At 51.7% G+C, this 16,504-nt stretch overlaps 5 protein-coding genes across 5 annotated transcripts; 3 read left to right on the top strand and 2 right to left on the bottom strand.

Moving 5' to 3' along the window:
• Positions 1-261: 261 nt before the first annotated feature.
• A1O3_03434 (ATPase) lies at positions 262-4,437 on the bottom strand (the record flags this gene model as incomplete). The annotated part of the gene is made up of 7 exons (XM_007733572.1): positions 262-2,891; positions 2,940-3,071; positions 3,118-3,184; positions 3,235-3,369; positions 3,420-3,770; positions 3,825-4,367; positions 4,423-4,437. The coding sequence occupies 7 exons, from the start codon at positions 4,435-4,437 to the stop codon at positions 262-264; spliced, it is 3,873 nt and encodes a 1,290-aa protein (XP_007731762.1).
• A 1,113-nt stretch (positions 4,438-5,550) lies between these two features.
• Positions 5,551-6,866, top strand: A1O3_03433 (nucleosome assembly protein 1-like 1; the record flags this gene model as incomplete). Its single annotated transcript, XM_007733571.1, has 4 exons — positions 5,551-5,578; positions 5,631-5,696; positions 5,745-6,455; positions 6,508-6,866. 4 exons carry the CDS (start codon positions 5,551-5,553, stop codon positions 6,864-6,866), a joined length of 1,164 nt encoding a protein of 387 aa, XP_007731761.1.
• Positions 6,867-7,858: 992 nt separating this feature from the next.
• A1O3_03432 (uncharacterized protein) lies at positions 7,859-12,667 on the top strand (the record flags this gene model as incomplete). Its single annotated transcript, XM_007733570.1, has 2 exons — positions 7,859-12,467; positions 12,549-12,667. 2 exons carry the CDS (start codon positions 7,859-7,861, stop codon positions 12,665-12,667), a joined length of 4,728 nt encoding a protein of 1,575 aa, XP_007731760.1.
• Positions 12,668-13,622: 955 nt separating this feature from the next.
• Positions 13,623-14,216, top strand: A1O3_03431 (uncharacterized protein; the record flags this gene model as incomplete). Its single annotated transcript, XM_007733569.1, has 1 exon — positions 13,623-14,216. One exon carries the CDS (start codon positions 13,623-13,625, stop codon positions 14,214-14,216), a length of 594 nt encoding a protein of 197 aa, XP_007731759.1.
• Positions 14,217-14,347: 131 nt separating this feature from the next.
• On the bottom strand, positions 14,348-15,798 carry A1O3_03430 (Ham1 family protein; the record flags this gene model as incomplete). Its single annotated transcript, XM_007733568.1, has 3 exons — positions 14,348-14,550; positions 14,733-14,914; positions 15,440-15,798. The coding sequence occupies 3 exons, from the start codon at positions 15,796-15,798 to the stop codon at positions 14,348-14,350; spliced, it is 744 nt and encodes a 247-aa protein (XP_007731758.1).
• Between the last annotated feature and the right edge of the window lie 706 nt (positions 15,799-16,504).

The raw sequence follows: 16,504 nt of genomic DNA, 5'->3' as shown, positions 1-16,504 counted from the left end.
CCACGTTTCGCATGGTGCCTCCCGTTTGCCACGACTACCGCGAGAGAATATTTATCTGCAGCACAGGTGAAGACACTCCTGTGACACTCGACAAAGGGGTTGAATCTCACTACATTTGCAACCCCGTGCACTATGGATGAACGCAAATAACATGGCTACGATAGCCCTGACTATACCTTGATATCCGACTGTAGACAACGCGGCATCAGGTCCAAGAAATGTCTCGTGGCATTCGTTACCCAACGCCTCTATTTGTGGGCTCTATTTACTCCTCAGAATGTCCTCTGTAATGACCTTGTACCGTTTCCTCTTCTTAGGATGCGCTGGTCGTAATCTCGATTTGAGCCGTCCCACATACTTGGCGAGAAGAGGCAAGAAATGCCGCTCAGCCAGATAAGAGATTGCGAATGCAGCCGCCGCCAATGCAAGCAGGAACAGCTCATAGTCCAGGGACATCTCAGTCAGGTCCATAAAGGTAGCTAACCATTGCGCAGGATCCAGGAGCATGTATAGAGACATGAGTAGAGCTATCGCAATCGTCACGCAGAACGGAACATTAGTTGTCATCGACTGCCGGAAGGGTGGCCCGATGCTTAACACCACCCCTGAGAGCGTGTACTGGTAGCACGATACCAAAAACAGGGCCGTATTCTGGGAATTGTCCACACTGGACTTGTCCTTGTTCAGTTGCGGCGGCTGGTACCAGGGTTGGTCCTGCACGGTCTCATAGGCAATCAATTGAACCAATACCGCCAGGACAATCTGACCCAGAAGAGGTGTCAAGACCTTCCTGGAGACAAGATTGGCAGTTGGACGCTTTTTGCTCAAAACCGGATATGCGCCGGTCCAGCCCATGAATATGGCAATGGGCAAGATCAAGGCAAGATCGATAAACAAGAACTGAAAGTCCCCCAGGTTGGACCCGGATGCGTAGAGGAAGCTGACGGACGTGAATTGGATGGCCGAGTACAAACTCATGTACTTGAAGCAGCAAAAGCTCGTCACCAGAGCAGCTCGACCTTCCTTGATAAGAGCAGGTACACAGGAGATGTCGAAGATGTGACTGGTAAAAGGCGCGGCGACCGACGCCTCGGCTTCTGAAAGCGAGACACCCACATCCGCAGCCTTCAAGGCACCACAGTCATTCGCACCGTCGCCGCAGAATCCGCAGCAGTAGTCGATACCCTGCAGTCTTTCGACGAGTTCGTGCTTTTCATCAGGAGACATTCGTGCAAAAACCGCTCCTTTGACCAGCATTCTTTCCACGACCTCGGTGGATGCGAAATCAATGACCCAGCGGAAAGCATCGCCAGTCACAGCCAGCGTGTATTCGCCGATAGCAATCGCATCGTATGGTGCAGAAGTGTCATCCTCAGCTGGTATCGGCAGAGGAAGCAAGGTGTTCTCGTCGAGTTGATAGATCGCATTGTCCACACTTTCCCAGGTCAATCGTGCCTTTGGATCCATCTTGTCGCCTTGAACAAAGTGCGCCACAAAGCAATGGGCGTTGCGGTCTATCAGTTCACACTCCCTTGCCACACTAATGGCAGTCAAAATGTTGTCGCCCGTGCACATAACATTTCGGATGCGAGCTTCATTTAATTCCCCAATGATCTCGGTCGTGATTTCCTTTAATTTGTTCTCGAATATGATGAAACCAAGCAGCTGAAGCCTCGATTCGGCCTCTGAGCGGTCCATGTTCTGGACTTCGTCCCAACTCAACCTGGAAACATATTTTGAGGCGCAAGCGATGACGCGAAATCCTTTGTGCGTGTAGTAACTGAGGAGATCTTCAAAGTCGTCGGGTATGCTGGAGGGAGTGCAGATATCCTTCATGACCTCAGGGGCACCCTTGACATAGACACTCGCACCAGGATCACCATGTTGACGAACGATGACGCTGGCTCGCCGCAGATGTGAAACGAATTCGAAGGAGCGAAGGACGCCCAGTTCGACACGTACTGGGTTAGCATTGTCTTGAGAATCATCCAGATCATACTCCAGTCCTGGAGGAGGGCGAGCCACACTAGGTGCTGTTTGTTGAGTCCCAGGCTCGATGAAGTGGTTTGTGTTTCGGGACCCTTCCTCAAACGACCAACCTGTAAACTGGAACATCTTAAGATCGAGAGGGTCACCTATTAGCTCGTCGTCAACCAACCGAAGTGAATGACAAGTTGCCATTGTGTATAACATATTTCGATTCACGCGGTAGTCGACAGTTGGATCGCGGTCGTATGGTGCTGGAGGTAGGACCTCATGAGCCTCCTCTAAGATATCTCCAAATCGAATCTCTGGGTGCTGCACGAGCCTCACACCGAGGACGTCCAGTCCATCTTCAGTCAGTGTTCCTGTCTTGTCAAAACATACCACATCGAGCTTGCCCGCAACGTTGACTCTTTGCGGGCTTATACAGAAGATTTGCTGCTTTCTCAGGCGGGACAAGGCAAAATTTGTCCCAATAGTCAGAGTCGCTGGAAGCGCTGGAGGGACGACAATAGTAATCAGATCCAAGGCTCGCACCACGATTAGATGCCAGGCCAACCCGAGCTTCACAAAGTTTATGAACGAGGCGATGAACCCCACCCCAGCAACACCTCCCATGACAGAAATGTATCGGAAGGAATCCCGATAGAATTTGAAGCCTGAAGGCTTCGGGAAGAGCATTGATCGGACAAGAGCGCCTTTCGTGGTGTTGAAACCAGTGCGGACGACCATCGCAAGTGCAACAGCTTCATCATCATCGGTATCTTGCGGTCGTCGAGCGCGGATGATCTTAGTTCCACTGAAAAGGAAATAGCGAGCAACGCTAGGATGTATTGAAGTGGCTCCAAGGTTAATATAGGGTAGTGCTTCGTCGACAACAGGAATCTTGGACACCGGAATAGATTCGCCTGCGAGTTTTAGCTGAGCCCCTGGAACATTTCTCCAATGGGAAATACCTGTGAGCATGCTTTCATTGATGATACAATCACCAGATAGAAGGAGACTATCACAAGGGATCTGTGTCAGGGACGGGTCCGAGACCTCGTAGACGTCCCCAGGAACCAGATCACTGCACAGAGCAGATCGCCCTTTACATCATCAGGCGATATTCGAATGCAAAGTGGTAGCACTTACAGAACCCATTGCGAAGAACTCGGACGTCGCACTCGAAGCGTGATATCTCTCTTAAACGTCGCATCGTCTGGTCCAATGTTAGTATCACCTAGCGGGAAAAAGAGGCTGTTCGCTTACCGATCGAGTTTCGACGACGGTAGTCGTGATTGAAAAGACAGATATCAAGAAAATAGCGGCAGCATAGTAGTAGTACTCATCCAAGGACCACAAAATGAGACTTGCGACTTGAAAGACGTAGAAAGGATGGAAGGCCTTTCAAGTGTCAGCTTTGCCAGAAATCGATGGGCTCCGGAAATGCCCACCTCGTCTAGGAGCAATTCTGGGATAGTCTTTTGCTGTATCTCAATCATGTTCTTGCCAAAGACTTGATCCCTGGGATCCCTCTCTTCAGAGTCGAGGCCCTCTCGGAGAGCTTTTACAGACGTCCATTGCGGATCCCACCAGTCGTTATTGAGGACAAATTTATCCTCGATTGGATAGTAGAGAAGTCTCATGTACCGATAGTCGAGGAAACGTAGGAAAGGTAATTCGACGTCTCCGTCATATCGATATCCATTGATTTTCTCCTTTCTGGAGCGCGTGAAGACGGATGACATCGGGTGACCATATTCCTCGACAGCAACGTAATGAACGGTGAATTCGCCCCATTGATTCTGAATTTTCTTAGCTTTTTTCTTGGAGCATCTCCGTTCAGGCCCATAGCTCACCTCTATGACAACCCAAGAACAACTCTTGAGGGGAGCAGGGGAGCCAACTAGTGATATGCGCCACCGCGGCATCCAGCGTAGGACGAGATAGCCAATGCCAAAGGTCAGAATGCATATTGCCAGGTACACCGGATAGCCGATGGAGCTGGTCGAAAACCCGGCAATGACCATGGTCAAATCTTCAGTTTCAATGTATAATTTTTGGCTGAAGTTGCCTGCTTCCCCAAGTTCTTGAGCCTCACTGCGAGCCGAACCACGCCTCCCAAGAAGCGGCTGGTCAGACGAAGTTCTGAATCGACCGGAGGGCTTGTGTCGGAGAGATTCAATTTGCCCTGCCTCTAGATCTCGATCCTCTCCATGTATATGTCCATCCTCTTCGTCACTAACATCCAAAATGGCCTCCTCATCCGAGTAGTCAGGAGATTCGTCCTCATCTTGGAAATAGGTGAAGCTCGAGATGGAACCCTGTCGCCGCCTTGGTCGCTGGTACACAAAACCAGTCACACTAGACGGAACACTCTCGGATATCGGTCCTGAGAATGGCTATCACGATGGTATTAGGAGTGGTTCTTTGTGAGGCAGTTGCTGTGTAACACACCTCGTCCGTAGCCATCTCGACCTCGGACACAATGCTGGCATTGCTCAAGTTCGAATCTCTTCTGTGTACTGTCCGGCGTACTGAACTAGACCGCCGGGGCGGTCCAGCACGAGGTCTCTCAGGAATATCCATCTGTGGTAAGACGTGCCTCCGGGACACTATCCACAAGTTATCAAGACATTATATGTTCATGTAGGAGGTTGCAGGCGATATAAGGCAATGCGCAGAGGGAGGAACCGTTCTACCATGTTATCGAGACCTGCGAAATACTGCTCTGTATGGAGTTCTCCAAACTACCTACTAGTCACTTTTTGATGAGCGTGCAATCCGCCAGGCGGGAGAGCGCAAAGACTTGCCCATTCTAGACAAGAGTGGCGCTGCTCTACCTAGTACTCATCCTACGAGTCACGTGTCTATCAGGTGTTATAGGAATGGGTAGGGCTGCCTTTTAAAGTCGGGATTTAATTTTGATCCTCAAGTACGCTACAATAGTGATTGTTTCCTCCCATGGCAATCTCAAGATGACTCTTCTCAAGGCTGCCAATTCACAAATCAAAGGGATAAGTGACCTTAAACGCAGCGGTACGGAGTATTAACTGATGTAGAACACCACGTTTGGGGTTTTACTTCACCGTATAGAAAAACCGGACCGGCAAAGCTATCTGCCTGGGGACACATATACAGACCAAGGAGCAGTAAAGCGGCACAACGTCACTCAAGTCACGTGAACTTCGGCTGGGCGGGCCCTGTTATCGAGATGGAGACTTTTTCTCGACGTCGCAACGGTCAACAATTCTGAATCACTGTCCAACCTCTCACCAAATCTTCATTTTCTTCACCTCTCAGAAAGCTTTGGTTCCCCCACCACCTGGCGCGGCTCTGAAGCGTTTTCCTAGAGCACTCTTTTGTGCTGTTTGCAAGGCTTTTCCTCTCATCTCGGCACGGGAGGTCCAACAGATCTTGCACAACCAACCAACCAACCACCCACCCATCATTGTCCAACTCCTCCCAACAAACAACGATGGCGTCCGAAATTCCAAGGGGCAGGTCTAATATCACCGCTCCGTATGTTCACCTTTTCACTCTCTCTTTAATCTATTTTCCTTTGAACCAAGCGACGTTGCTAACATGCGAGATCCTAGGACCCCTCAGAATAGTCAGTCAACCCAACTCCCAGCCCACCGTAGATCGTGCTCACACTTCTCTAGCACCTGCTTCAAATGCGCCCATCTCTTCGCACGCGCAGGCCCCCACCATCAGTGATATTCAAGAAGGTGAGCCGTCTCAAGTCCACTGCCTTTTGGCAGCACACTGACTCCTAGCAGAGGACCTTGATCGTGCTGCAGCGGCGTCGATATTCGCTAAAAACCCTGCCCTTGTCTCCATGATGCAGGAAAAACTCGGTTCCCTTGTTGGTCGATCGTCTGGATACGTCGAGTCTTTACCTAGCCCTGTCCGCCGACGCGTTACTGGTCTAAAGGGAATCCAAAAGGATCATGCCAAACTGGAAGCAGAGTTTCAAGAAGAGGTTCTCCAGCTGGAAAAGAAGTACTTTGTGAAGTTCACACCCTTGTACCAAAAGCGAGCGGCGATTGTGAATGGCGAAGCCGAACCCACCGAAACTGAGGTCGAGGCTGGCAAGACCGAGGATGACGAAGAGGGCGAGGAAGAGGAAGACAAAGAGGAAAAGACTTCTGTCGAGGACTTGAAAGGCATCCCAGAATTCTGGCTCACTGCCATGAAGAACCAAATCTCTCTTGCCGAGCTGATCACCGATCGAGACGAAGAAGCTCTCCGATCGCTGACCGACATTCGGATGGAATACCTTGAGCGACCTGGGTTCCGCCTTATCTTCGAATTTGCCCCCAACGATTTCTTCACCAACCAGACCATCACCAAGACGTACTACTACAGAGAGGAGAATGGCTACGGCGGTGACTTTATCTACGACCACGCCGAGGGCGACAAGATCGAATGGAAGCCAGGCAAGGATCTGACGGTTCGCGTTGAGAGCAAAAAGCAGAGAAACAAGAGTACGTTGCATCTCCAAAATGTGTATGGCCTCAGACACTAACTAGAGAACAGACACCAAGCAGACGCGAATCATCAAGAAGACCGTCCCTACCGAGTCATTTTTCAACTTCTTCTCGCCGCCCGTCCCGCCTACTGATGAGGATGATGTTGCTTCCGACATCGAGGAAAGACTCGAGCTCGATTACCAACTGGGCGAAGACATCAAAGAGAAGCTCATTCCTCGAGCTATTGACTGGTTCACCGGCGAAGCGTTGGCATTTGAGGAGTTCGAGGATGCCGAAGATGCCGAATTTGAGGATGAAGACGACGAGGACGACGAGGACGAAGAAGAGGCGGAGTCTGAGGAAGATGACGAGGAAGAAGGTGGAAAGCCTCGGTCCCAGCAGGCCTCGGAGTGCAAGAACCAGTAACTGGAGCATTACGGAGCTCATTGACACGGTTGTCGACGGATGATTTGGACATAACACGGATGCACGGTTGTCTGGTCCTATGTGCAGGGGGAAGGGGAGCAGAATTCCAGGGCCTGGCCATGTTGTAGTGACTGGCAGGAGCTGACCAGTTTCGATCCTTCAAGCATAACTAATGGGCGTTCGAGAGGATGGGCATGGGCCGATCCATCCACTGCATGCATGGAGAGTAGGGTGGATGTCCTCCGTACCAAGCTCGGGTGAGCCTTGCAGTGCGGTTTCGGTACAGATGGTGCTCGAACAATATCAAACCAGCCACAGGACTTGTTAGCAATGAGAGTCTCAATTCAGCAGTTCGGTAGATAATCATCAGTTCTCTACTCTGTATGTAGGGATGTAGGGGTGGATCGAGACATAAAAATGGACAAGAAGCGATTTCCTCTCTCGCGATGTCAAATGCCCATCAACACAATCACTCTGCGTCGAGCCAATCTGGGAAGATCTCTAGAAAGCTGTCACAGCCAACGGCCAAGTCGTGACCCTGGAACGTGCAGATATTTTAGCAAAAGGGGCGGCTGTGGTGCGGACAATTTCGTGCAGGCCAGGGGGTAGGCGGACTCGCACCGTTTGGTTGGAAGGGGACAAGCGCAGATGCGATGGTGAGTTGCAGGCTGCGTTAGCCTCTTCGTCGAGCCGTGGCGCGTCTCCCAGTCCGAGTCCCTGAGGACTTTCTGACATGCGGTATCTCAAGGCCAAACCAAAAGATTCCTGACCGCCAACCGCACCTGATGCCACAATAAACACTCCATCAGCCAACCCTTCAGCTTTGTTTGTCGGTCATTTTTCCACCTGTCACCCCGCCGGACTGAAGGCGAAGACACCAACTCTCTGTTGACACGTCCGTCCAGGCATTTTCCCTGCCATCCCGAATACATGGCTGGCCTCGCTGTCGGTAGTTGAAAACCCAATCCACATTTCCAGCAACATCGTCCATCATGGCCAGCTGGGACATCGGTACCCGGGCCTGGTTCCCTAACCAGGCCGAGGGCTTTATCCCCGCCGAACTGGCTGAGAGAAAGGCATTGAGTGATGGCAAGGTTGCCCTGATCTTCAACCTCTCCGATGGCTCACAGCAGACGGTCGAAACCACCGAGACTGCCCTCGCCGATACCCATCAAAATGCCTCCTTACCCCCTCTTATGAACCCACCGATGTTCGAGGCCGCCGAAGATCTGACGAACCTGTCCCATCTGAACGAGCCTGCCATCCTACAGGCTATCAAGCTACGATACGCCCAGAAAGAAATTTACACATACAGTGGTATTGTGCTGATTGCGACGAATCCCTTTGCACGCGTAGACTCGCTCTATGTTCCTCAAATGGTGCAGGTGTATGCGGGCAAGCAGCGAGCATCGCAGGCCCCCCATCTGTTCGCCATCGCCGAAGAGGCCTACACGGACATGCTGAGAGATTCACGGAACCAGACCGTCGTTGTGTCTGGCGAGTCTGGGGCCGGCAAAACTGTCAGTGCCAAATACATCATGCGGTACTTTGCGACCCGAGGGGCGCCTGGACAGACTGGCAAGGGGAAAAAGGGAAGAGCCGATGCCATTAGTGAAACCGAAGAGCAGATTCTGGCAACGAACCCGGTCATGGAAGCCTTTGGCAACGCGAAAACGACGAGAAACGACAATTCGTCCCGATTTGGCAAATACATTGAAATCATGTTTGACAAAAACACAGACATCATTGGTGCCAAAATAAGAACATATTTGCTTGAGCGTTCACGTCTCGTATTTCAACCATTGAAGGAGAGGAACTATCACATATTCTACCAACTCGTGGCGGGAGCCACTGATGAGGAGAGGCAAGAGCTAGGATTGTTACCGGTGGAAGACTTCGACTTTCTCAACCAAGGGAATGAACCTTCGATCGACGGCGTGGATGATGCCGCCGAATTTGCAGCGACGAGGAAATCCCTGAGTACGATCAATGTCTCCGACAGCACCCAGAAAGAGATCTTTCGGATTCTTGCTGCACTTCTGCATATTGGCAACATCAAAATCACGGCTACTCGGTCGGAGTCTACCCTTTCAGCAACCGAGCCCGCCCTAGTTCAAGCTTGCAAGATCTTGGGTATTGATGCGGGTGATTTCGCCAAATGGACTGTTAAGAAACAGCTCACCACTCGAGGGGAGAAGATCACCTCCAACGTCACCCAACAACAAGCCACAGTTGTCCGAGACTCGGTGGCCAAATTCATTTACTCTAGCCTGTTCGACTGGCTCGTGGAAACCATAAATCACGGGTTAGCGACGCAAGATGTTTTGCAGCGGGTTGATACGTTTATTGGCGTGCTAGATATTTACGGTTTCGAACATTTTGCCAAAAACTCGTTTGAGCAGTTTTGTATCAACTACGCCAATGAAAAACTGCAGCAGGAATTCAACCAGCATGTCTTCAAACTGGAACAGGAAGAGTACATGCGCGAACAAATCGATTGGACCTTCATCGACTTCTCCGACAACCAACCCTGCATTGACCTCATCGAGGGCAAGATGGGAGTCTTAACGCTGTTAGACGAGGAGTCGAGGCTGCCTATGGGCAGTGATGACGGGTTCGTCACTAAGTTGCATCAGCACTTCGCCGCGGGTAAGCAGAAATTCTATAAGAAGCCCCGATTTGGCAAATCCGCATTCACAGTGTGTCATTACGCCCTTGATGTCACCTACGAGTCCGATGGTTTCATCGACAAGAACCGCGATACTGTACCAGATGAGCAGATGGAAGTGCTTAAGAAGTCTACAAATCGATTTCTGGTTGAAGTCTTGGACGTGGCCGCTGCGGTGAGAGACAAGGACACTGCTCAGACAAGTTCGAAGACTATTACTCCTGCAGGCGGACGCCGAGTCGGTGTTGCTGTGAACCGCAAGCCCACTCTAGGCGGCATATTTAAGAGCTCTCTGATTGAGCTAATGGATACTATCAACTCTACCGACGCCCATTACATTCGCTGTATCAAGCCCAACGAAGCCAAGGAGGCCTGGAAGTTTGAGGGCCCTATGGTTTTGAGCCAGCTCAGAGCATGCGGTGTTCTGGAAACCGTCCGTATCAGCACTGCTGGTTATCCGACGCGATGGACGTACGAGGAATTCGCGTTGAGATATTACATGCTATGCCATTCTTCCGAGTGGACCACTGAGATCCGGCAGATGGCTCAAAACATCCTGGTCAAAGCATTGGGGCAAACAGCCCATGAGAAAGCCGACAAATACCAGCTAGGGCTCACCAAGATCTTCTTCCGTGCCGGCATGTTGGCATTCCTGGAGAACCTGCGATCTGCTCGCCTCAAGGAGTGCGCTATCATGATTCAGAAGAACTTGCGAGCTAAATACTACCGCCACAGATATCTCGACGCACGACAATCTATCATCACCTTTCAAGCTGCAACTCGAGCTTTTCTCGCCAGACGGAAGGCCGAGGAGACGAGACAAATCAAAGCAGCCACCGACATTCAGCGAATCTGGAGAGGACAGAGTGCCCGGAAATACTACAACCAGACCAGGAGCGATCTTATCCTCTTTCAATCGGTCACCAAGGGCTATCTTTGCAGGAGAAACATTCTCGAGACGCGTATCGGAAACGCAGCAATCACAATCCAGAGAGCGTTCCGCTCATGGCGAGCATTGCGAGCATGGAGACAACACCGAAGGAAGGTTGTCATTGTGCAGAACTTGTGGCGTGGAAAGGTGGCCCGGCGTGACTATAAAAAGACGCGTGAAGAAGCCCGGGATCTCAGGCAAATCTCATATAAACTTGAGAATAAGGTGGTTGAGCTTACCCAATCTCTTGGAGCGCTCAAGCGAGAGAACAAAACATTGCTCTCACAATTGGAGAACTACGAGGGTCAACTGAAATCATGGCGATCCAGGCACAATGCTCTGGAGGCACGATCCCGAGAATTGCAGACCGAAGCTAACCAAGCCGGTATTGTCGCAGCACGTTTGAGTGCATTGGAGGAGGAGCACGCCAAGCTACAAACCAGCCACGATGAACACATGGGCAACGCCAAAAGATTGCAAGAGGAAGAGCGGAAACTCCGAGAGTCTCTGCAACTGTCGAATACGGAGGTGGACAAATTACGACAATCCGTTGCTACCCATGAGAGCGAGAGAGGCACGCTCCGACAACAGATCAATGAGCTGCAAGATCAACTGGAGATGGCCAGAAAGGCACCCCCTCCAGCAGCCACTAATGGAGTCAATGGGGAATATCCCAACGGCGGCGCTCAACTAGCAAATGGTCTCATCAACCTAGTCTCTTCCAAGAAACCCATGAAAAGACGGAGTGCTGGAGCTGCGGAGCGAAGCGAAACCGATAGGCTCAGTGGTGCTTTCAGTGCTCGCCCTGTTTCAATGGCCCTCGACACACACCTCAAGACCCTGTCTGGTTCGACATTCAACGCGGTTTCGGACGGCGTCGAAATGGAACTCGAAAACCTCCTTTCTCAGGAGGAAGAACTCAACGACGAAGTCACCATGGGCCTCATTCGAGGTATCAAGATTCCGCAACCCGGAGCCAACCCTGCACCTACGGAGAAAGAAGTCTTGTTCCCATCCTATCTCATCAATTTGGTGACGTCGGAGATGTGGAACAACGGGTTCGTCAAGGAGTCTGAAAGGTTCCTTGCCAACGTGATGCAATCGATTCAACAAGAAGTCATGCAGCATGACGGAGACGAGGCCATTAATCCTGGTGCTTTCTGGCTGTCCAACGTCCATGAAATGCTGTCCTTTGTTTTCCTCGCAGAAGACTGGTATGAGGCACAGAAGACGGACAACTACGAGTATGACAGACTGCTCGAGATCGTCAAGCATGATTTGGAAAGCCTTGAGTTCAACATCTATCATACCTGGATGAAAGTGCTGAAGAAGAAACTGCACAAGATGATCGTCCCGGCCATCATTGAATCTCAGTCCCTACCAGGCTTCGTGACGAATGAAAGCAGCCGGTTCCTTGGGAAACTACTCCCATCGAACAACACCCCGGCTTACAGCATGGACAACCTACTGAGCTTGTTGAACAATGTCTTCAAAGCAATGAAGGCTTACTACCTCGAGGACTCGATCATCACACAAACAATCACCGAACTCCTCCGACTAGTGGGAGTGACGGCGTTTAACGACCTCCTCATGCGGCGCAATTTCTTGTCATGGAAGCGAGGTCTCCAGATCAACTACAACATCACGCGAATCGAGGAATGGTGCAAGAGCCACGACATGCCCGAGGGGACGCTGCAGCTGGAACATCTCATGCAAGCGACCAAGCTTCTGCAGCTCAAGAAAGCAACCCTGAACGATATTGAGATCATCCAGGACATCTGCTGGATGCTCTCGCCCAACCAGATCCAGAAACTGCTCAATCAATACCTGGTGGCGGATTACGAACAGCCCATCAACGGAGAGATCATGAAAGCTGTGGCTTCCCGTGTGACCGAGAAGAGCGACGTTCTCCTTCTGGCGCCTGTCGACATGGAAGACAGTGGACCCTATGAAATTGCTGAGCCGAGAGTCATCACTGCGTTGGAAACATACACTCCGTCATGTAAGTCTTTGTTCTACCCGTCTATCCACATTCTTCCGCGAGATGATGAAACATGGTCGTGCTAACGCTTATCCGCAACAGGGCTCCAAACACCTCGCCTGAAGCGACTCGCAGAGATTGTTTCCGCCCAGGCCATGGCTCAGCAAGAGCGAGGAGACCTGACTGATGGGGCCATCAGTGACAGTGAGGCTGTGGCCTGAGGAACGTTGTTCCATTCCTCACGGTCTAACCAGACCGGCTAAGTTTTTGGTCGCCCGGTGTGATGTCGAACGCAGGCAATCACCGATGCCAAGTTTGATGGGTGTGTTCTCCAACTTCCCCCTTTTCTCCTCGTCTCGATCCAAGCGAGAATATAGTGTTTTTGGGCATAGCACTGGTGGCAAGGGGGGTGTTTTGTCCATGCGCGCATGCTCACGGCGCGGGCGTGGGGGCTTGTGCAAACTCGATGAAACAAGAATAATGTCAATCAATCGGATTCACTTGAAGCATTCGGGTTATTGCAATCCAGACCTCTGTATAGTCCGTAGCCGCAGGGGCCTTGTTTTGAAAGGCGATAGGATCGATCGAATTTGGAACAGGAACAGGAACAGGACATTCAAGCCAGCTCTCTAGGTGACATACTGTAGCTAAGCTGCCCAGATCAGTCAGTGGCTAGACTTTAATCCAGCGCTTCCTCCAGGCGGCGAGCGGACAGGGCGCAGGCCTTCCGGAAGTGCTAGAGTGTAGAGTAGAAGTATTCCCGGTGCGCAGCGTGCGCAGCAGACCAGGTTGTCACGTTGTCAGCAGCTACATCAGGCGGATATCAAGAGAAGGCGGCAAGTAGTATTTAATATTTAGTATTTTAGTATATAGTAATTTACTCTTCAATACTATTTAATACGGCGGGAAGAGACTGCGGGATATCCCTCGATGATCTGCCGTATTATGTATGCCAGCCACAGCCACACCAGTCCTAATGAGGAAATGTGTCCGCCGGGCCCTCGATATTCAAAAAAAAGTTGCCCGTTGCCCGTTTGCCCGCAGCGTACACGGAAATACAGAGTCGAGGTCTGCTTCCCACTTCCCCTTCTACGTCGAGTACCATTCACAGCACAATCGAAGCAAACTACAGACTACAACCCTAATCAGCAATCAGCAATCAGCAATCCTCCCAGCATGCGATCGTTACCGAACATCATCGTGGCGGGCACGCCAGGGGTCGGCAAGACGACGACGTGCGCGCAACTCCTAAGCCTGGCGGCGCAGGCCAGTCCACGGGTTGAGCTCCGGCACCTGTCGATCAACGAGATTGTGAAAGAGCGAGAATGCCACAGCGGGTACGACGAGGAACTGCAGACGTTGATGGTGGACGACGACAAACTCATGGACGAGGTGGAGAAGGAAATCGCCGACGGCGACGGCGCCGGCGGATGGATCATCGACTGGCATTCGACCGCGGGGTTTGCGGTGCGCTGGGTCGATCTGGTGGTGGTGCTCCGGTGCGACGAGACCAGTGTGCTCTACGACCGACTCTCGTCGCGCGGCTACAAGGACGAAAAGATCCAGGAGAACATGGACGCCGAGATCTTCGGCGTCGTCAGCGAAGAGGCCAGAGACGGCTGGGGCGAGCCCGAAGACGGGAGAGTCGTCGAGCTGAAGAGCGTCGAGCCCGACGACATTGAAGAAAACGCCGAGCGCATCCTGCAGTGGGTGAGGAACTGGATCCAAGACCACGGACCGAAGACGAACGGGAACGGGAACGGAGATTGAGCTTCATCTATCGGTTGCTGCGGTCTTTGATGTGAGGTCGGTCTAGGACTTCTATGGACTATGCGCTGTGCGGTGCAGATGTTCTATGGCTCTATGGCTCTATGTCTCCTCCGGCAAGCCAAGCTTTCAGCTTAGCCAGCGCCTTGCCGCGATGTGAGATCAGGTTCTACGATAGTCAGCAAACATCCCACGAGAGCGTGGATTGCAACCTTGGGGGAGCTGCAGGCCCGCCATTGGGCAACATTGGGGGGAGGGGGTGTGGTATCACCGACCTTTTCAGTCTTGTCCATCTCGGCATACGTCTTACCCTCGTACTCGAATACGGCGTCCCAGCCTATGAATTTGGCTCACGTCAGTCCAGCTCGATCAGGGCCCGATGTGATGCGCAGGTGGTTTGGCTTCTGGACAGCCCCAGGCCAGAAAGAAGGCGATGGTTCATATCCATATCCGGCACAGAAAACGAAATGGAAAGAAAGGAATAGGAAATAGCGAGCGGGAGTGAGACATAAGACATACCAAACACACCCGGCCCCCTAGCCGGCACAATTCGGCCTTGGGTCCGGCCCTGGAACAAGATGGGTTCGTGGCCTGGTCCGGCCGAGTAGGCGAAGGTGCAGACGGCGAAGGCAGTCTTGTCCTCATAGGCGGCGAGCATGTTGTTGAGACCCTCGTGGCCGAGCGCTTGGAGGAAGTATTTGCTAGAACAGGAAGCAGTATCTAATGTCAGCGGTGTTGGCGTTGATTAGAAACACAATGAGAGTGTGAGAGTGTGAGAGTGTGAGAGTGTGAGAGTGTAGTGGTATCGACCAGAAACAAAATGAGAGTGTAGTGGTATCGACCACCGTCCACCGTCCACTGTCCACCGACCAAACAAAGCCAGTCCTACCACTGGCAGTGTTTGACCTTTCCCCATTTTAACTCTTGCAAAGGAGATGCTCGGAGACGAGTACGGAATACAGTAGTCAGTAGTTGAGAGACAGACAGGTAGTGGCCATAAAACCGTTGGAAGGGGGTCTCGTGCCACAGTGTCTTCGTCTCGTGCTGGTATAAGCCTCTGGCACAGTTTCCCCGTCCGTCCGTTCAAGCCCTCCCTACCACCCTCTCCGTCCTCTTTTGGGGGGAGGGACGGTGTGTGTATAGATGTGTATATAGATAAGAAAGAAAGAGATATATGTATATATAGATAAGAGAGAAAGAGAGAAAGAGAGACAGACAAAACTCACATATATGGCCCCGGCAACCCCCCATACGCACGAAACTCGAGTGCCGTGTCCTCCGTCAAGACCGGCCCGCCCACGACGGCCGCGGCCCTGGCACATTTGTCGCGCGCCACTTCTTCAATGGTGCCTTGGATCTCGTGGGCCGGCACGTCGCGACTGGTCAGGACGAGGCGTCGTTGTCGTTGGCCTTGACCTTGACCTTGACCTTTCTTGCCATCGCCATCAGCACCACTGTCACTGTCGATGTCGACGCTGACCTCGACGTCGGCCAGGATCGCCTGCACTTCGGCGAGTTTGTTGGCGTTGCCGGTGATGAAGTTGAGCGTGGTGGGACGTGGTTGTGGCTGGGCTTTGGACGACATGTCTTTTCTTTTCTTTCCGTCTCCGTCTCCTTTCGTTGCGCTGCGTTGCGTTGCGTTGCGTTCGCTCGATCTCGTTCTATCCTGTTCCTCTTGACTTCTTTCTTTCTTTCTTCTTGCAATACTAACCTTCGAGTGCTAGGAGTGTTGTGTGTTGTGTGTTGTGTGATGTGTGATGTGTGATGTGTGATGTGTGATGTGTGATGTGTGATGTGTGATGTGTGATGTGTGATATGTGATATTCATGTTTGATGCAATTCTGGAGGCGGACCAGAATCAGATGAGTCAGGAACCACAATTATAGTCGAACTCATCCTGGCGCCACACATCCGTACATACTACATACCGCTGTGTTAAACATGGTCTGGCCGTAACAATGGGTCATGGAGTCTCCCCGGGTCTTGGGCAGCCTTGTACAGTAGACAAGAAAGCACTCCAGGCACTAGGTCAAGCTGAAAGGGTCAAAACATCAACTATCAATTACCAAACCCAGCATTATCACCTCTTCGTACGCCATATGCCACTCTAGTGAAACCCAGTCTCCCTCTCCCTGTCCCTGTCCTGATTCCTTCCCATTCCCTCGCTATGCAATATCAAAGGTCTGAGCCCCAAAACAACGCCTCGCCTGACGAATGCTTGAATGAACAACTTCTCCCCCAATACCGGCGCTCCTGAAAATCACCCGCCTTAGTCGATACCTACCTACATC

This window comes from Capronia epimyces (genome assembly GCF_000585565.1).
Source record: "Capronia epimyces CBS 606.96 chromosome Unknown aczIQ-supercont1.3, whole genome shotgun sequence".
In the NCBI taxonomy this organism is placed as follows: Eukaryota; Fungi; Ascomycota; class Eurotiomycetes; order Chaetothyriales; family Herpotrichiellaceae; genus Capronia; species Capronia epimyces.
The sequence above is the reverse complement of the archived record's forward strand: the minus strand, read 5'-3'. Positions and strand labels throughout refer to the sequence as shown.